At 37.2% G+C, this 21,378-nt stretch overlaps 1 protein-coding gene across 1 annotated transcript in view; it reads left to right on the top strand.

The window, feature by feature from the left end:
• PARD3 (par-3 family cell polarity regulator) overlaps positions 1-20,549 on the top strand; it is a 435,432-nt gene extending 414,883 nt beyond the window's left edge. Inside the window, exons 24-26 of the mRNA XM_021389241.1 lie at positions 6,119-6,239; positions 15,522-15,649; positions 19,017-20,549. Coding sequence (XP_021244916.1) covers positions 6,119-6,239; positions 15,522-15,649; positions 19,017-19,410 — 643 coding nt within the window. The 3' untranslated portion in view covers positions 19,411-20,549. The remainder of the gene's footprint in view (positions 1-6,118; positions 6,240-15,521; positions 15,650-19,016) is intronic.

Here is a 21,378-nt window from a genome sequence, read left to right on the forward strand (position 1 = left end):
GTGTTTGGTGAACATATGGGGGATTTACTGTGAATTTATGACCTGTGGTTTGAGTGTAAAACCCCAAGATAGTACCTGATAAAACTTAATGAAGCCAGTGCAGAGAAGCTATTTTTATTTGCAGTTTTGTAATTGATATATTTTCTTTTTTATTTTTTGTTTTTGTACTTCTCTCCCACCTTTTAGTGCCATATCTCCAGTACATTCTTTAACGCTTTAGAAAAATGAAAGCCCTGTAGGAAAAACTATTCTGTATCTCCTTCCATGTTACAACGTGTCGTGTTGTAGTTGTGGTCTTAACAAATATCATCTCTTGCTCAATTGTTTTTCTCTCATACTGACTGTGCTGAGTTTGTAGCCACGCAAAAGCTCTGTACGATGCTGGCTGTGATTGGTTCTGTTTGTGAATCATGCCTATAAATACTAATATCAGTGAGTTTGTGGAAAATCAATTACCCAGTGTCTCAGAGAAGGACTTTATGTAGGACACTGGAAGGAAACCACCAACACTAATTTAAGCTTGAGGACTGGTATTTAGATGTCAAAAAATTATAGGAAAAGACCAACCTGCTCTGCCAATCCGGTGGCAGGGAGGAGATGGTGCACCCTCTGTCAGTGCTCAGCCATCGTTAACCTCACGGCTGTGTGGGCACTGCCTATGTCAGCAATGGTTAACAAATCTGCTTGAGGTGAACAGATCAGCACACTGTGCAGTGCAGTATCGTGCTAACATTATGCCTGGTAAAGGGCATGCTTTCATTTTATTTTGCATCCATGGCTTTTTGTAAAACCAAGAGAGTTTCTGCTTATCCATCCTCGAGGGCCATCTGAAACAGAACTCCATCTGCTTGGAGTAAGCACCATGGTGAGAGGCTGCTTGAGTATCGTTCAATGTAGCAGAAGCTTTTATATTCGATTATCACCACTCTGCTTTCAGTTGTGCTCAAATCATGGAGGAAGGAGCCCGTTCTGTAGACACTCAGCTAATTCTGTGCTTTAGTAAGAATGCACAGCCATAAGAGGAAGGACAGCCTTAATCTTCCGTGGGATGAGAATAAACACTTTTTCTGTTCCTTTCTACCTGTAGATACAGATAGATTCCGATTCAGCTCTTGATTTTTAGTATGAAGTGAATAGTAAGTAATCTGTCCAAACAGAAATAAATGTATTTTATACAAATAGGTGATTCTTGTTTACCAGCCTGAAGTAAATAAGGACCCATCTGTGTTTTATAACAGCTATCCAGGGATCTAAGCAGCCCATCAGACCAGAGAGTCCCTGACAGTACAAATCTGTGTTAGAAGATTTCAAGGTGTAAAGAACAGTTTGTTTACCAACCTTTTGGTTATTCTAGTCATGTTGCAACTGCCTGGTGATATTGTTAAGACCCTTTTCCATGCTTTTTCAGGCCAATAATTTTTTTTCCAAAGCTTTAGTCATCTCTGTTCAGTAGCATGTTTGTATCTACTATATCACACTGAAAATCTGTCTGTTTTGAAAGCATTACAACTCTGTACATCAGTGCATGACATCACACTGAGACATTGCTTAATGATCTGAGACTCTGGTGGTCATTGCTATGGCTGCTTGTTTCTGGAAATACGTGACAGCCCCTGGCTATCTAATCCTTGCTTACAGTTGCATTTTTAACCTGTGCTGGTGGTTGTGTGTTTTAAAACAGTGCTCACAAAGTAGCTGCTTGTAAAACGTGGCATGTGCAGACAGAAGTCAATGGGATGCTGGGCACAGAGGTGATCCAAGGACATCTGGCCGCTTCGCAACCCAAGCTATTTTGACCCTAAAAGCCTTTCCTTGGTTTTCATTTCTTTTAGGAACTTCTATTGAGAGCACTTTGAAATAAAAACATAGCTTATATCTGATGCTAGGAAGTGCTAATTGTCTTCTGAAAGTTCACAGGCATCCAGTTATTAAGTAGGCATAGGGGAGGTCTCATAGCTGAAGTACTGATTAGGCAAGCTGAGGTTACTGTAGAAAGTTGTAATTCCAGTTTTGTTGAAACGTTTAAATTTACCAAAGGTCAAATCTTTAAGAAACTTTGGATAGATTTCAAGTTATCCTCCTTCCTTCCCACTAGTAGTCCTGAATTCTTTGAGGCAGTTTTGCCTTCAGATTTTCAGTTCATTTGAATCATGGAATCATAGAATCCTGATTTGGAAGGGCCCTCTGAAGGTCATTTAGTCCAACTCCCCTGCAATGAACAGGGACACCACACCTAGCTCGGGTTGCCCAGGGCCTGATCCAGCCTCACCTTGAAAGTCTCCAGGGATGGGGCATCAACCCTAACACTAGGTAACCTGTTCCAGTGCCTCACCACCCTCACAGCGAAAGATTTTTTCCTTATATCTAACCTAAATCTACCCTCCCTGAGCTTGAAGCCATTTCCCCTTGTTCTATCACCACAGACCCTGCTAGAGAGTCTGTCCCCTTCTTTCTTGTAGCTCCCTTTTAGATACTGACAGGCCACTAACAGGTCACCTCGAAACCTTCTCTTCTCCAGGGGGCACAGCCCCAGCTCTCTCAGCCTGTCCTCACAGGGGAGGTGTTCATTCCGTGGATCATTTTTGTGGCACTTCTCTGGACACGCTCCAACAGGTCTATGTCTCTCCTGTACTGAGGACTCCACATCTGGACGCAGTACTCCTTGAATGAAAAACTCAAACAAAACATGGTCATTTAGTTAAACTTTTGAGGAGTTGCACCATACATCTGCAAAAGTCAAAAGGGAATATAAGCACTGGGAACACCTGCATCATAGTAGTCTGTTTGTTGATACAACCCTGTCATTCTTTGCCTCTTCATCTGACAAATCAAAATTCAATTTGCCTTTGATCGTCTGAGGACTCTACATGGTGGATAAAAATTTTTTAAATTTCTCCCAAGGGGCAGTGATAAGGCTTACCTAAAGAGCTATAGATCAAACAGAACATCAGAATCTTAAAAGGAACAAAGCTAAGATTTCACTTTTTTATGTGCCTACTTCTTATTATAATTATGATTATTGCATTTCCCTCCTTTTTAAAGTGGGTAAGTGTTGCCTAGTGTTTGAATGAGTGGAGAAGACCTTGGAAGTTGCACTAGGAGACAGAGAAGACATAGCAAAAAACCTGTTAAAGGTAATTGGATAAGGAGAGACATGGAAAGAAATAGAAGCCAGTATGGCAGGCCAGAATGGAGATATGCTAGCCTTCACTGGTGAGAAGGATAGGACAGGTGAATAGTTTAACCAAGAGAATGGAGGACATAGTTGAGAGGAAAGTGGAAATGAAAGGAAGCCAACCTGAGCTAGAGTCTAAGCCCTTAACTAATGTTTTTTTTTTTCTTAAAGTTAACTTAGCCCCTCGCAGCTTTCTTTTTCCCTTTTCCTCTTCTAAATGAAAATGTTTAAAATCTTTTTTTATTTTTATAAGACTGCTCATTTGACCTCATTTTCGTTGTTTCAGACTTTTTGATCACACAGAAATTTGAGTAGATACTGAAGTGGTTTTGTCCTTTAATTTAGCTCTTTCTTTTCTGTGAAATAGTCCTCTTTTATTATTCACTTCTTTTGCAATTTTCTAAATTTGGGTCATGTCCCTTGCTTTTGTGATAAAATGGAACTATTATTAAAAGATTTATCTTCTATTATCAAGCCTTTCAGTAACTTTGAATAACTTCAAATTTCTTAAGTCTACTTGGCTTTTTTTTCCATCATTAAAGTAAGTTGTTCTTAAGTTCATCATAATTAATCATAAATCCCAGGATCCTCCTTGTCTTTTTGTTGTTCTGTGTCTCCAGTGTGTAGAGGGTGTTAAATTCATGCATTCCCTTAACTGGAGGAGATACACATTTTAGCTTCATAGCATGAACACTATGCATTTACTTGCTATTCTTGCTTTCTCTGTTATAATTTCTTTCATCAGTAACAATCACAAAATGTGCAGAAGTCCTCAAATCTGTAATAACCTTCCAATAACCCTTTTAGGAGCTGATACAATATGTCTGTTCCTCATCATGCACAGGTTCTCATTCACTACTTTTTGGGGGTTTTCCTTCCAATTTTTTCTTTGCCTGGAAATCACTAGCTACTCAAGTGTCACATTTGCATTGTGATTCCTTAGAGTTTGAAATAAATGTGGTTGAAGAAGACTGATCAGCCTGAAGGTGTCTATGTGCAGTGCTTTGCTAGTAATTTCACACCGAAGTCCGAGGGTATTTCCCCTTCAGATATGTTCTTACACCTCAAATGCTAATAGTTAATTTAAAATGCAGTTTAGTTTGTAGAAAAGATTGTCTGTTTATAATGTATTGAACTACTCATATGTTAGATTAACAATGCCAGTTTTAAAACCAGCAGGTTTTTTGCATGTTTTACATTGGATTGTGGTGATTGCATTTTAAGAAGTGCTGTGTATAGCAGCACAACGGTAAAAACAAATTCTTATATAGAAAAGCTGGGCAGAATTTGACAATAAGAAATGAATTTACATAATGTAAAACTGCTAAAAGAGATAAGCTGTTCCACAAAATTAAGTTGAATTAAGGAAATAGAATTAGCAATGCACCTGAAATGACAGGGAAATTTTGAAAATGTCATAATGTCTTATTTGCACCTGTTCTGAACAAAGATTTCTTTTAGCTGTACTTTTCAAAATGGCAGTCTGCATGTAGAATTGACCTACCCATCCTTTTCTTTGTCTTTTGTTTCGTAGAGAAAAATAAAAAAAAACAAACAAAAAACAACAACAACAACAAAAAACACAAGAAAACCTCTTTTAAAAATTCTTTTTTTGCTAGAACCGTGCTAATTTTTCTGTTTGGCTAACCAAGCAATGATAAGCTCCTTTTAATGGCACTGAAAAGAATGGGAGGCAACGTCTCAAACAATCTATAGCCTCCAGTCTACTGCACCTACCAGTCGTGACAGATGCAGAAAGTAGTCACAGATGGACTCCAGAAGTGTCTCTTCTCATATGAGAGAAAACTTGGGATATAAGTTCACTGTGTTTTATTATACCCTGTGTCCAAGAACGGGAATCTGTGGAATTGTTTTCCACTGCATCCCTGTAGATTTCTCCTTTGAAACAACATAATAGCTGAACATTCCTCATCAGCTTTTTTGAAATAAACAGTAAAATGCAGGGCTTAAAAAGACAATAACAAGAGATTAAAATGTTTCTGCTTAGTCTTGATATAACATTATTTGTTTGTCAGACGTCCTGTGATTCCCACATTAACGTTTGAAATATGGTGGGGATTGTAGAGGTCAGATGGGAGCTGCACAGATGGAAAAATGGCAATGAGATTAATAAATATCCACTTTGCCTCATGAAATAAGCTGTTCCTGTGTGTATTTCACCACGATTTCACATAAGCCTGAGCTATGGAGAAATGATTACCTGAAATAGGCATTATGAAAAAATTTATGATTTCGAAGAGCTAAAGATTCTTTTCCATTTTACATGCACTTCTCCATAAGGGTAACCCTGGGGCTGAGCCCTCCCCAGCACTCCAGTGTCTGCAGATTGGGAGCCAGCTGCTGCTCTGCCACTGAACGTGTTCCTTCGCATGGCTTTTCAGTGGCCCATTGGCACAATGATGCTTTCAGGCTGATCTGCTTGAAAGACTTGTTAAAAACAGAGCTAAGGGATGACAGGCTCTTATCGATTGGAGAGAATAATCAAATTTTGTATAGGTAGGACCTTCAGACATTGTAATGATTTGATGTGAATAAAGATGTGATAGTCCTACCGTTTATTGATAGGGGAGAAGAATCATTCATGTTTATTCAGTAACAGGATCATTAGGACTTTTTTTTTAGTATTCCTCAGTGTTAAAGCTGACAATAACATGTATTCCTCTTCATTTGTAGGAGTAACATATGCCAGTAACTTCTGGTGATTTTTAGAAATTGCCTCATTTATCGATTGTTACACTATCTGAAGTTCATTAATCAAACAACATTAATCATTATAAAAGTCTAAATGTCTTTATATTGAGTGCTTGGAAATTATTTTTAAGTCTGTACTCCTGTACTGTAGCAGTGGTGCCTTGCAAAGAAATTGCAGTCACAGATGGCAGTTCCTAAGTATACTGATCATTTCCATCCTCCTTCTTTTAGCAACAGATCAACTCCTAACAATCATGACCGGATACAGCGCCTGAGACAAGAGTTTCAGCAGGCAAAACAGGATGAGGATGTGGAAGACAGGAGACGTACTTACAGCTTTGAGCAGCCATGGGTAAGTGTATACACAGTCTGTCCAGTCTGGAAACTTGCACCAACCTCCACTCTCCCTGCCCTGGTAAGGAGCAAGGCAGGACGGAGCCAAGGTTGCCTGCCTCCAGCCTTCTTTCTGCTGGCCACATTCATGCTTCATTGATGTTTGTTTCATTTTTAAACTTCTTCAACAATCTGTTCTCTGTACATGTAGCATAATTTGCTCTGTGTTTAAACTCTAGACTCTGAGTTTCTACTTGGATTTTTTTGCCTCAAAGCCAATATAAATGACTGAAATTTTCCAAGAAAATCAAAATGAAGCACACACTAATGTTAAATAATTTAAAGAGATCATGTAACCTTGTACATAGTATTTTCTCTGAAGCAACATCTTCATGGTTAGTTCTTTTCCTCATATAAGAGGAAGAAGTATGTATTTTCACAGTGAAAAAGAAGAGAAATGCATTATGCTGTGCTTCATAATAGTGTCCCTTTGCCACTGATATTAGCTGAGATAGATCTGTCTTGAAATATACATCCTAAAATGATCATTTAAATCCTGTTCAATCTGATCTAGCAAAGTGATACAATTATGTAAATCCATGTGCTTATCTTGTTTTACATAATTGGATGAATCACTGATGCCTTTTAATCAATTACATATCCTAAATGAAGATTCTTTAAATGTGGGATAAGTACTTTATTGTATGTATTTGTTTTTAAAAAATCAGCAGTAAAGACAGTGAACCATTTGCTCACATTCTCAAAGGAAAAAGGTTATGTCATAACAGCAGTAGAATTTCCCACATCTCCAAAAGGAGTATAGGTGATGTGTTATAGCTCCTTAGCATTACAGTGCACATGAGACAGAGGTGGAAACATCCCGAGATCAACGTCTCTGTGTCTGAAGTCACGGAGAACAACCTAGGTAATGTCGTCACACGTATGTCATCTCTATTTGCTGTTGTGGTGGATATTGGAGATTTTTTGACCTCTGTCCTGTCTTTGTGTCCTTGTCCATCTTAAACTCACCAGTTGAAAGCTGTGGTATTTTTAACACACAGCATGGAGAGGAACAAAGGTGAATGTGTCCCTAAGTGACCTCAAATACTGTATAAGGATATAGGCTTCTTGTTTCCCATGTTAGAAAACCTCTAATACTCTCTGAAATTGAATCAATAAAATAAACATTTCTTTAAAGACCAGATGTTTTTGATTTGATGCTGTGAATATGATGTGATAGCTCATCTCAGTTGTAGCGTAGCAGTTTTTGGAAGAAAGGGGCTGGGTGTAGGAAGTACTTTCCATTATATATTATACAAATCTACTGCAGCTTAGTTTCCAAATGAGAGATTTGAGCTGTATTCTTGGGAAAACTGTCTATGAGAAAAACTTGCACTCTTGGAGACTTGGGAACTTAACTACTGAAGGTCATGGGCCAAATTGTTGTATATCTAAATGCCATAGCAACTTTAGACAGGCAACTTGGCTTTTATTATAGTTTCTTGTAATGAGTGAGGAGGGAATTATTTGGATGACAGGCTGATTACCTTAGGAATGGAATAATTTCCTAAATTGTGGGTCAGAACATTGACCTTTTCTCTTATTCAAACAAATGGGATCTCTCTGTTTACTCCCCTTCTACAGATCATGCAAATGAGCTCAAAGTGACTAATTTGGCTTAATGCATTAATATTAATTCTGAAGCTCGTTGTTGCTTTTGTAGGAGCTGATGTTAAGTACTTAAGTGACCCAATGTTTTATTTTAGATACGTACTTTAAAAAAAATTGGCCCAGAGTATTTTTGAATTATAATATTTTTCCATCATGTACTCCAGGCTTTCAAGATCATAATGCTTGGAAAGGATAAAAGAGTGATCTCATCCATTTCAACCGTTCACAGTCATTTCAGTGTTAAGGAACCATAACCCTCTCTCTTAAGGAGAGTCTATTACTTTAACATATTAGTTTAAGATGACAGACTTTGTTAAGACACTCTCTCAAAACAGATCCAGATGTATTATTAAATGCCGGTGACACAAAACAATGCAAAAGCAGTTTATAATAAATATGCAGGAAAATACTTATTCATTTATCAGCCTCCCTTCAGTTTTCTCCATCTGCAAACTGTTGGTTACAAACTGTAGCAGTGAGACATGCACCTGTACACAGGCCTTTGTTGAAAAGTATGCTTTCACCCGGGAAGAAGGCTTGTGCAGCCTACACAGACAAAGGGCTTTGCATCCAGAGATGCCTCCGAGCCGCATGACATTAGCCAACTCTGACCTGGTTTGGATAAGGGAGAGAGGAAAAAAAACAGTCTTTCACCCATTGAGAAGTATGTGCTATGAGGTGATCAGTAGTTTGCATTTCTCATTAATAAGATGATGGGAGGATTGAGGATAGGGAACAGAGTGTTGATGTGATGTCGGACTATTGGTTACTTTAAGGAAGTGTAAATGAACATAAAGTTTGCAATGTAAGTAATGGGTGCTGACGGAAATCTGGCAGCTTTAAGGATATTCAGAGGAGCTCAATAGCTCAGGAACCTGCTAATATATTATCAAAATGATCCTGTGAACGTCACCAACTCCAATCCATCCCGGGCTATTAATGGCTTGTGACACAGCAGCCTGGTTACCTGTGACAAATACATAGAGTCTGGAGGCAGATCTCTGCACTATGGAGCACTACATCACACTGGCCCTGAGCGGTGCTGGTGGCAGAGACCAGTGCTTAGCCCCAGCTGCTGCTGGCTGCTCCCATCAGGTGAAGGCTGTTTATCTGTAGATGAGCAACATGGCAGAGCTGGACTTCTGGCCTGCTGTATTTGCCCTGCCTGTAAACAAAACACTTGACTGCCTACAAGCACTCATACAGCATCAGGCAGCTGAACAGACACAAAGAGTGATAGTGCTGGAAAGAGAGGACATGTCTGTTGATGGCATGGTGTTTCTGCTCAAGGCCATCTGAATGACATGCTGTTAAAGTTTAATAACTAACTAACTGCCACAGCATCGAGGCATCTCTGGAACCCAGCAGTTCTGCAGTTGAGACAGCGCTCAAAGCTTTATGGAAAAGCTTTTTGTTTATTTTAAGAGAACTTTCTCAGGCTTCTCTATTTTTTTCCTCTTACATGCTTTTTTTTGTGTATCAAAAATGGTACAAGAAGACATACAAGGGCAAGGCTTTATGTCTGATGTTCTACAGGGAAAAAATGGAAAACAAAATCAAGTATGATTAATCCATTTTAGTCCTGCTGGTGTACGTTCCAGTCAGGTTGGCAGAAATGTGTACCTGGGCATACAGAACTACACGGAGTCACAGTATGGCTGCTGATTTTACAGTCCTCGCTGTTGCTATGACAAATTGTTATACCAATGCTGGATTCTTCTGGAGTTGATTTTTCTGCTCAGGACCAACGCTGAGTCTCTGTGGGGTTTTTTGGTTTTGGTTTCTGTTGTTGTTTGTCTGCTTGTTTTCCTGGGTTGTATTGGGTTTGCCGAGATTTAGCTTTGCGCGCATCAGTCCTGGAGTTAGGGGAGTTTGATTGTATGGCATTCCACATCTTTTATTTTTGTCTAGTCACATTTTAATTACAGATCTCCAAAAACATGCCATTGTATCACTAAGTGTCATGGGACTGAACACTCCAATTAAAAAATCATATACCATATTTAATCAGTTGAAAACACTACAAGTGCTTGCCAGTCGTGCCTGTAGAAATGCACTGACTATGAGAAAAACACAAAGACTCTGGAGAGACAAAAGTTGGTGTTCTAGTTCTTCATCTTTAATACAAAATTCAGTGCTAGAAATAGAAAGTGACAACTTCCATTCACAGATACATTCTTCTTCAGTCATCTCATATCTATTTGGATGGTAGAAGAAAATTGGTAGCAAGAGAGCTGCTGAACAAACTCCACTTTAAATATTTAGGAGTCAAATAAAAAGATATTTTTATTCTAAAGGTAACAGCTAACTGAGTCAAAATAAATAGCAAACGTTACTTGTTGGAGTATAGCTTTAATTATGTGCACAAAGTTGTGAAAGGTAAATAACTGCATGATTTTCACAGAGAAAATACTCCAGCTGTCTTAATAACACAGAAATCTAGGGACTATGCTTGGTTTTTCTGTTTCTTGGTCTATAGAATTCGTGGCTAAGCCAAACTTAGAGAAAAAAATGTTGTTTTTTTAATCTGTTTGTGGTACTTTTTTCTATCCCTATCTACTTGTTTTTATCCCTGTATTCATGTCCTTAACCTATTCAAAGCCATAATGAATTCTAAATAATATAAAATTGGTTTAGAAAAACAAAACCCTGATTTTTATCACTATAACTTCCACTTTTTTCCTATGAAAAACAAATAACAGACTATCTTTAAAATGACTATTGCAAGGTGTATATAAGGCTGTAAATTCCAAAGAAGAATTACTCAACACATTAATGAGAAAGAAAATCAGTATGTTACTTCTTTTTGCTATGAATACGTTTCAAGAGTCTCTTTCAGGAAATGTTATTAAGATATTTGATAATATCCAATGGAACATTACTGTGGACAAAGGCTAAGAGTTAAGATGCTGTTTCTCCTAGTCTAGTCTGTTTCGGAAAGGAAACCTAACTTGCATCATCTCCGTAGTTAGTTTCTCCTCAGTTGAGTAATTTATATCCATGCTTTGTCAGAGTTGGGAAGGTTTCATGAAATACCATGTATCCTTTGCCCAGCTTTAGATTTTAGCTCTAAAATGTCATATCTATTTTAAATTATTTTTTCCCCACTGGTTTCAATCTATTATTTATGTGAAACATAAAAATGAGGATAGAAAGTGTGAAAAAAAGAAATTATAAAATTTCATTTTGTAAACAAACGTATTTTATAGCTTGCAGGCATGCAGTGCATGTAAATAACCCAGGCAGAATGTCAAGGCTGTCTGAGTGGTTTGTTTCTACCATACTGAAGATTTTCTTTCTGCAGCTGCTATTACGCAGAATGGAAATCTTAGTCCCATACCATGGCATTCAGCTTCCTACATATACACCAAAGAAAGATGCTCAAAGGGATGGGATTTTCTTATTGTATGGTGCTTAATACACACCTTTTGGCAATTTTTAAAAGAAATGTTGCTGTATGTTCTGTTCACCATAGCAACATAAACAAAAAGATGAAATTAAAAATAGTTTTCCAGGACAGCCATCATAGCCATGGAATGTTTTTTTATTATTCTAAACTTTGATATACAACTGCTGGATTGTTTATCATCTGTGGCAAGCCCACATACATAAAGCAGGGAAGATCATTTCATCTTATCTATTTCTAACTAGTGCTGAACCATAAGAACCTAAGGCATTTGGGGGGCTTCATGTTTACAGACTTCCCATGTGAACTTTAAATTCCTTAGTTAAAAACAGAGCTTAATCTGAAAAAAAAATAGCAAATATATTTCAATATTAGACAGTGAATTATTTATTTATTTATTAAATAACTAGCAAAATGCAAAAGGTCTTGTTCATCTCTGTATTAACTACATTTTTATCAACATAAAGAAGTTTTATGAATTTGAGTAAGCATTTCTCCCACTTTCACTCTATGACAGCAGTCCGTGAAATAGAAGCCATTTAAACTGGTGAATCTTGTGTCACCTGGACTAGTGGATCTCCCACAAAATGTAGTTACCTGGATTGGCCGTATGGTCTCCTTTCTGTAACTCTGATCCCTGCCTATCCTGGGGGCAGGCAGATTTCTGTGGGCAGAAATGCCACTCTGTGGGTAAAGACACTGTGTGGGCAGCCTCAAGTTTAACTAGAAAAGGGAGGAGTGACCTTTAGTCCTAAAACATGCTGTCCTTTACTGCTGAGAGCGGTCAGTGCAACATGACCCATGGGTACATTCTATTTGAAATGCAAAAAATGTTATTTGGAAAAAAGGAGAAATCTTTAGAAATGTCTAACTTCACAATCCTAGTTCTAAATTCACGTCTGTTTGAGAAGAGAGCTATCAAATGTCATGTATCTCAAAACACAGTTTTACAAGCGGAGCACTGTTTAACAATGCTGAATGCAATAACTATCATTGCCCCTTAAATGTATTGTGGAAGACACAAACATACATTTATTTGTATAATGCAGCCTTGGTTGTTATTGTGGCCTTGACCGCATCCTGATTTAAAAGGTCAATGCTTGTCGTACATCTCATTGCAAACAAGGCCAGAGTTCTTATCAATCTGTACTGTGAAGACAGAGCTGTTGCCAGGTTTGTTGGATGATTTCAGGTTGTTATAATTGTACTTAGCCTTGTGTTACCCAGTTCATTTCAATGCTAAATGTATTGTGTTGTGTTCCTTATACATGTATTTTGTTGCTATTGAAAGATCCGTAAATAGCTCAACTTATTTTTAATTACCTTAATTTTTTTCTGACATAAATGAGGTATGCATGTTAGTTTCTATACTGTAACACTGGACACTGTTTATGTATATATTTTTAAACATACTCATTGGATTTTAAGATTACATAAGTACTTTCTGTTCACATACTTTAATCGAAAGCATATTAAAAAGGTAAATCACTGCACAGGGAGCTGCATTTTTCTAAACAAGTTAAGGGTCCAGAAAGAGTATGTTAAGTCCTTATATCATCTTAACCATAATTAAGGGGATTCACTATGATATCACTGAGGTTTTTAATGAAAAGTTTTTAAAGAAATGCCTTTCCATCAATAAGATGATTGAATGTACCTGTCCATGTGTATATACGCTGTTATGGAACGTGATTATGTACAAGAAGGAGTGTTTTTAGGCAGCATACTGCAGCTATTGACAACGTCTAGACAGGACTCTCACTAAGTATCCTACTTTTCATGTTAAGTATTGCAAGACCGCTTACTTTAACAGGGCACACAGGTACTTGTACCTTCAGAAAAGCAGGTAATTGATTTTAGATTCTTGCATTTAGACCCATTAAGTCATAAAACTTGTCCATTAGGTGACATCCTTTGTTAGCAGCTGAGAGTACACGCTTGTCTCCTCAGAGCAAGTAATTCTGGACAGGTGCTACAGAGGCAGGCAGGTGGCTGCCCTGCTTCTGTTGAACCATCGGTTCCTGCGTGCGTTAAAACAAAAACTCCTTGAAGCTAAGGTTTGATCTTTGTCCATTCACACTCTAATAGTTCTTTCAAAGCCTTTGTTACCTTAGTAGAAGCTTTTCTGACAACCTTAGCTCTTAGCACATGCATGCACGCCTATATATATGGGTACCTGCATTCATGCTTTCTAGATTATGCATCCTAGTGTCTTGTTGACTCTTGTTCAATCAAGAAGCTGTTCAATTCTAGCTCCACCTGTTTGATAATTTAACCATTCCCTGTCTATAAAATTATTTCATTCTATATTTACAGTGAACTGAAACAAGTGAAACTGTTTTCAAATAAAGAAGCAATTCCAATTTTATCTTGCTTGTGGTCACCATTTTGTCACATCTGACATTGTTGTAGCTTTCCAGCTGTCTGCAGTCTTCCAACATTGGTAAAGTAGAAACTGCGCAATGAGAAGATTGGCTCTAAAATCTTAGTTTAAATGCTTTTATTCCTTATGGAGGAGATGAGATGGGAACTTCTAAGTTTCCCTGTGGTTCTCTGTAAGCTGCTTATAACCACACTGTAAAGAATTCACAAATAAATCTGGTAATTTTCAGGCAATCACTTGCTTCCATAAGCCAAGCCCTTCAATAAAATACCAAATGTCGGAAGACTCTCGATAAAGTCAAAAAGTTAGAAATGTTGACATATGCAATAACTGAAACATTGTTCCATATGGGTTTCCCTTATTTAATATAGTAGGAAACCTCCATGGGAGTTGTTGGTTTGAACATACATATGTACAGCGTATTCATCTCAGAAAATTTCCCACAGGGCTGACACAATTCTGTTTTCTGAACTTGTTGCCTCATCATACCATTCCTAAAGCATTTTTCATTAGAAGTACTGCTTTGCTGAGGCTTTTTCTGAGTAAATCTGTTCTGAAGTACACAACAGTGGTGTATCAAGGATCCTCTAAAGTAAGTTACTCATAGTTTATGCGTTCACATTCTGATACACAATAATCTTCATCTAATGGGAAAAGCAGTTGTTCCCTAAATTGTACTTCTGAGCTGAGAGTGATGTTCTGTCTGAAGTGTATTGTTATTGAAGATAGAGTTTCTAAAAGTTGCATGCTTGCTTCAGATTTGTTGTGGTTTTGGCTACCTGCAAGTACTTGACTCTATAGTAAGACAAAGGAGTTTATGTCATGAATGACAACTTTCTGGTTTCTAAAACTTGTCTTTGGGGTAAGGAGAATTTGAAAACCCTTTTATCTTTCAGATATTTGTCAGCCACTATGATATCTTTCAGCTGTTGAAATTATAATAGCAAAAATAAAAAATAGAACCAACTCAAAACAAAAGAGATGTTCATTGTGAAAGAACACACAGAGCAGAAAGCAAGAAAAGCTTTAAGAAAAGCAGGTCTGACACAAGTGATTGTGCTCCCTGACCAGTGATTAGATAAACACTTCTGTGGCACCCTACTTTGCAACTTGAAATCACAAAATATGGATAACATAGTAACAGAGAATGAAAAGTGAAAACTTTACGAAGGCAAACTTTTTCATAATCTCAAGTTTAAATTGAGCCATTCTGCCAGGTCTTGTCTAGTACTGTTGTGTATTCCCAGAAAGGCCATCCATTTTCATGTGGTCTTGGCATTGGCCCCAAAGTTTCAAATTGTCGCCGTATTAAGATGTTATCTAAATCGTTCTCTGAGGCACAGGATTCCCCATGTCCCACAGGAGACTTGCTAAATCTGTCTTCTTGATCCTATCAAACTAGAAAATGTTTCCCTATCTACAAAAAACAAGTGGTGTACATCTGGGCCAACAGCAAAGTAAGATGGTACTGCTAATGGAGAGCACAGCGTGAGAATTGAGAATATTGCTCCCTCTTCCTTCAGATCCTCAGTAGAGTATGAAAGTTAGCATTAGCATGGCTGGGGTAGCTCCTGACTTCACTTAAATTTCAGTGTTACTACAAAAGCAGGACCCATTCTGGACCAGTATTTTTCTCATGTACCTCATAAATAGGTCAGGAACAGAGTCTGTCGCACAGAACACAGTACAATGTATCTGAGTTTAATGCAATTCTGATGAAAGAGCTCCTTGAACCACATGTTGTTACAAACAGGACTGTATGTACAAAAGCAATTTAAATGATAGCTCCTTTGTGGGTATTTTTCTGCTTTCTTTAAGACATTTTTGTTTTCATTTTGTAGCCAAGCTCCAAGACGTATTCGCAGAGTGGCAGACACTCGGTATCGGTAGAGGTTCAAATGCAACGGCAGCGACAAGAAGAAAGAGAGAGTTTCCAGCAAGCTCAGCGCCAGTACAGCTCGTTACCCAGGTACAGCAACTGGCTGAAGCTGCTCTGTGTATGAGCCTGGAGCTAATTTCATTTGTAGAAAGAAACTGTTGTGCTTAGTGCAGCCAGTTTTGTTTAGCATTGATATAAGGTGGAATGTATTCAGTGTGGAAAAGTGAAATAAGAAAATGTGGTAACTGTTTGTTTTAGTAGAATTACTTCAGAGATTATTTCAGTGAGATTTGATGACACAGCACCCAGCAGAATTTAGACAGTTTCATACGGTTCCATTTTCTGCAATCACAAAAGTCTTCTGAGCATGACATGGGTTGTTCCCTTTTGACAGGCCAGGCTTTTTTTTCCTGTTGCACAATGCCTTACTGGGTAGAAATTCTTTCACTGTGATGCTGATACAGAACAAAAATTAAAAGGAAAAAAAAGAATCAAGACTGTGAACAACAAAATATGGAATGGAGGAAACTATCCAAAAATGTCAGTGGCCTCCAAGTTTCCAGTGTATATTTTTCTTCTAAGTTCCTCGGTCACTAGCAATGGAATTCTGAAAAACAATACACTTTTTGTCTAAAAAATCTGTGTTTAAAAAAACCCTAGGTTTTTTAAGTGAGCTAGTTGGGTAAAATGTCTTTCACTTGTTATTTAGCTATAAGAATTATTAAAAGTTTACCCAATTTGTATTCTAAATTAAATAACTATCATAGTTTAGTATTATGCAAATAGTTTTTTCATTTTCAAATATTAATGGTGATGGCTGAATGGGAAATTCTTTATTGTGGAGTTTGGTTGTCAAATTGCTTTGATTTAATGTGTTTTAGCAATATATCATAGCTATTATTTTGAAACAAATAGAAGCTTCATAATCAAAGTTATCTTACCACGGGCTCTTATCTTATCACCTTCTTTGAAAATAAAGCAGATCTCTCTGATTTTCACGTGGTATAACACTTTCTAGTGTAGAATTTTCTTGTTCTTTTTGGAAGAAGGTGGGAAAAGAAAAAGTAGTTACTTTGTTTTCTTAGAAAGAATATTGGTTTGTTATTTTGATAATTTTTGTATTTCCTTTCCTTCCTATCTCTATCCTTTTTTTTTTTCTGAAGTGACTGCATGTATAAAGGCCATGTTGTTTAACCTGAGAAATTCTCTTTCTGTGTTACTCAGCAATAGGTTGAGTGGGAAAACATGAGTGCTAGTGCTGTTTTTAGGTGGGGGGGCTATTTTTAGTTTGAAAGCTATGATTCCTTACTCTTGCTTCTCCTGTTCTGCTCAGTCACTGGTAGCATTTAAAAACTAGAATTCAGTTACAATACAGTTCTAGTGGTAGAAATTATTGTAAGGAGAACATTAATCTACATTAAATTTGGAAAATTATTCTTTGGGTTATAGAAATGTTTGTTTTGAAACAAGGGAGCAAGAACTTCACTTAGTGCATTTTTCAACATGGGAAATGACCAGCAAGCTTGTAAGAATGCATGTTACTAAGAAATTAATGTCTTAAATGTTTACTTTAATATTTAATTTAATTTAATGATTGAGTACTGTGGGTACCTGAGCTGTGCTTAGAGCAGACACAATTTTAGGATCTCAGGCTAAAGCTGAGTGCTGTGAATACCACAATTCTCCTACAACAAGACACTTAGCTTTACAAACTAACTCAATGACCAATCTGAAAAGAAATCTTACTCTTACTCTGAAACTTAGGTCTCTGGGTTCACGTTGCAACTACAGCCTTGTAATATTTAACATTTGTGTTCTGGCTTCATTGTGGAGCTTTGTTGCTTTTCATCTTGTAGAGTCTCAAGAAGCCTCTTTTTTTTTTTTTTTTTTTTTTTGTACACTTATTTCATCAGTGCTGAAGGCACTTTAGTCAATTTTAAAGAATCTTCCCAGAAAGACAATGAAAGCGGGCCAACTAATTTTGAACAAGTACCAGAAAACAGTAAATTAAATCAGTTCAACTAGTCATCCTCTTGTCCCATGTGAAACTGTAAAAGCAATGTTTAACTCCAAGTTAATTTTGTAGTACTTAAAATTTATCTTGCTCTAGATCAGAAACCTGACAGTTTCGTAGCCTACAGAGGTTCATTCAATTTGCTCTTGTTCCAGAGAGTGATAAAACATGGCTCAAAAACATTGTTTCTTTGGCAGAGTTGGATATTTGAACACCAAGAACAGCTATAAAAATTTGCATAAGAATTTACATTATGATATAATTTATGCGGTAATAACTCGCATTCATCCTGAATAAGTTTTCATCTAGAGGTCTCAAAATACATTACTAAAAAAAGTGGATACGGTCATTTTCAAGTTAAGTGCATGGAAGGAAAACTGCAAAAATACCCACAAACATTGTTACTTTTACAAATGGTAGTGAAATTCTGCAGGTCTCCTGTCTCTACACTGCTTATTCATTGGAAGAGACCACATTGAGTCGTGTGTGCTGACATGAAGAAACAAGCCATATTTACGCTACTGAATGATTTTCTTATTGATTAATATTGCAATATATTTTATTGTACTGCTTGATTCTCATACACTAAGGTTAATCTCAGAGTGGGTATCTTTTTTTGCTGCAGCACAAAATTGTTTTACTTTATCATCACCAGTCCTATTTTAAATTCATAAAAGCATCTAGCAGCTTGATAGTGAATTAAAGCTATTTCAAAACCATAATCTGTCTTCAAAATAATGCAGTGATTTATTGTGAAAAAAGAGAAAAAATTGTAATTCCTATGTACTTTTGATTTATTTATCTGCTCAATGGAGCCAAAAAAAAAAAAAAAAAGAGCAAGAAAGCTTATATCTGCCTTTACTTTTATGGAAGCTATAGCAAACTGGACAACAGTTGTGACAGCATAAAATTCCTTCCTTCTGGAACTGGAAGAAAATCTCATCTCTGTATCTACCTATCAATAATGTGCTTTATCTTCTGACTTGTGCAGTGTTAAAGTAAATGTTTTAAAGGTTTGCCTCTTGCATTCTCAATCAAGTACGAGTCTAGATTCAAATCTTTCATGAGTGACTACAAGTGCTGGATTTTATCCGGTTTCTTAGGAAGCACAGCATTGTATGTGGTCTTTCCTAGTCAGCAACTAAATTGTTGCAAGTTTTTCTCAGTCAGTTTATGATCATTGTGGCACTGTATCAGTATTCAGAACATATTCCTACTAGAGAGGCCCAGAAACGTAGCTTAACCCTATAGGAAAGGTTCTCCCAGCAAAAGAGACAAGATACCTCTTTGGGGCAGAAGAGAACATGGCTTCTCAAGCATGTTATAGTTGGGGATGCCTGCTAGCATTTCAGAAGCACCCTTCTTTCCCAGTATTGTTCTCAGTAATATTAAATGGAAAACCAGAACAATTGTCTTAAAAACTTCTTCCTTCATTTTTTTCAGGCAAAGCAGAAAAAATGCCAGTTCTGTTTCTCAAGACTCCTGGGAGCAGAGCTATTCCCCAGGTGAAGGGTTCCAGACTGCAAAGGATAATCCCAGATATTCCAGCTACCAGGGATCGAGAAACGGCTACATGGGGGGACATGGCTTCAATGCCAGGGTGATGCTAGAAACGCAAGAACTGCTCCGTCAAGAGCAGAGACGGAAAGAACAACAACTGAAAAAAAAAACTTCTTCTGAAGGGCCTAGCAACTATGACTCATATAAGAAAATTCAGGACCCTAATTATACCCCACCAAAAGGTCCTTTCAGGCAAGATGTGCCACCTTCACCATCTCAGGTTGCCAGGCTGAACAGATTACAAACACCAGAAAAGGGAAGACCATTTTATTCCTGAGGTGAAGAAAATGAAGATCTATTCATCATGCAATAAGGAACATTTTCATATAAAGACTTATATTTTGAAAACTTTTTAAACTGATGGTACTAAGGAATATATCTATTGTCTGTTTCAGTGCCTTTAACAATACGGGCAAAGAGTTGGTGGCCCTTATGTCTTTGCTGTTCTGTCTCAAGTGTTAACTTCATGGAAGGATTTTCCACCATTTGACAATCATAGCAGAAGTGAGCAACACCACCCCTGCTTGCCAAGTCCTGTAGCCCAGTCCTGTGGTTGTCAATGGCTTATTACTAGGATTTGTTGTAATGTGTTTTACTTTGCAGTGATTTACTACACCAACATGCAGCCTTGTGGCATAAAATTAATGAATTTGAGGTTGAAGAAAGCATTGACATGTCCTTTTTTGTTTCTCTCAGGTCAGAAGAGGGGGTTACAAATCACTCTTGAGTGGACAAGGCTTAGCTCTGCTCTGTATCATAGTCTTGAGATGTTTTATGATGGAGTCATTACCAATCTTTGTTGATCAATATTTAAGTGTCTATAAGCTGAAAAACTACCCCTCTCCTGTTATGCACATATGCGCTCTTTTGTCTCTCTCCCCACTCTGAGCTTATTAAAAAAGCCCTACCCTGACTCATGAGGAAAACAATATTAGGCTCTCAGTTATCCTGAGGATCCTGTTACAATTGCCTTATAATCATAAGACACAGTCCATTGCAAATGAAATAACTTGAGAGAGATTATTTATACAGTCACAGCCAAGCCCTTGATAAGCCTATTTCATCATTTCATTAAATATGGGGAATTAAGAACAAACCAACAAGTGGGTTCTGCTTTTCTTAACTTCCAGAGGAAACTGGTCATAAAGCAACTGTGTCTTGGAAGACAACTAGGGAGAAAGTCATCTCATGGTCATCTGATATGCAGTTGTCTTTGCTTTAGGATGTAATATTAAGCAAGATGGAAAGAAATCGAAGTTTTTCTTTGGATCAAAAACAAAAACAAAAACTGAAAAGAAAACAATTTCTTCTTTTTACAGTTTGTGAAGCTTTGTGGACAACTGCCTTGTGCTTCCGTATGCTGTACTGTTGCATTGTGATGTTACATTAAAAATAAACCTTTAAGTATATGAATGAGACATAAGTGGAGACAAACTGTTACACATCATCCTGAAAACATGTCAGTATCCAAAAATAAGTAAAATGAAAAAGATTGCTCTAGCAGTGAGTAATATTTGAATGTGCATATGGGAAATGAGAATTTCTTTTGCAGCAGTTGTTTTTATGTTTGTTGGTCTGAACTTCATGTATTGTAAAAATATAGCTGGGTTGCTGAAGTGCCTGCAAATCCTGATGTGAAAAGGCTTGAGAATGGATCTCAGCATATTGTGTACAAAAAGGAAAGAATGAAAGCAAGCAAGAAAAATCATGTATTGCGTGATTTTAAAAATGCCTATTTTTTTTACTGGCACATTTTATTTTTGCGCCAACTTGTTTCTAGAATATATGTGAAATATCAGCACACATATCTGTGTCTTTTATGCCTGTTTGTTAATGGTTTTCGTTGTTAATAATGTACTCCATGTTTAAAAGTTGTTACTAATGTAAGCATGGCGACATTGGATGACAATAGCTCTTTTACGCAGAATTTCCAAATACTGTGTAAAACAGCTTTCTATGTACATATGAAATTTAGAATAAAAGACTGTTTCCATTCTTGTCTTGGTGTTGACTGTAGACCCTTATGAGAACTGCTGCAGACATTAAGTTTCAGAAATATTTAACAGATGTTATTCCTAATGGTTTGCGTGTGTGTTTGTGCGAGAACTTATAAACATAGGCAAAAAAAAAAAAGATTTAAAGCCCAGCTGAACACCTGAATACTATCCTCAGAGGGAAAAAAATGCTCAGTTTGGCCTCTCATGTTATTTCAGGCCGTACCTGTGATGTTCAGAAAGTGCATTCT

Source organism: Numida meleagris, chromosome 2, assembly GCF_002078875.1.
Source record: "Numida meleagris isolate 19003 breed g44 Domestic line chromosome 2, NumMel1.0, whole genome shotgun sequence".
Classification (NCBI taxonomy): Eukaryota; Metazoa; Chordata; class Aves; order Galliformes; family Numididae; genus Numida; species Numida meleagris.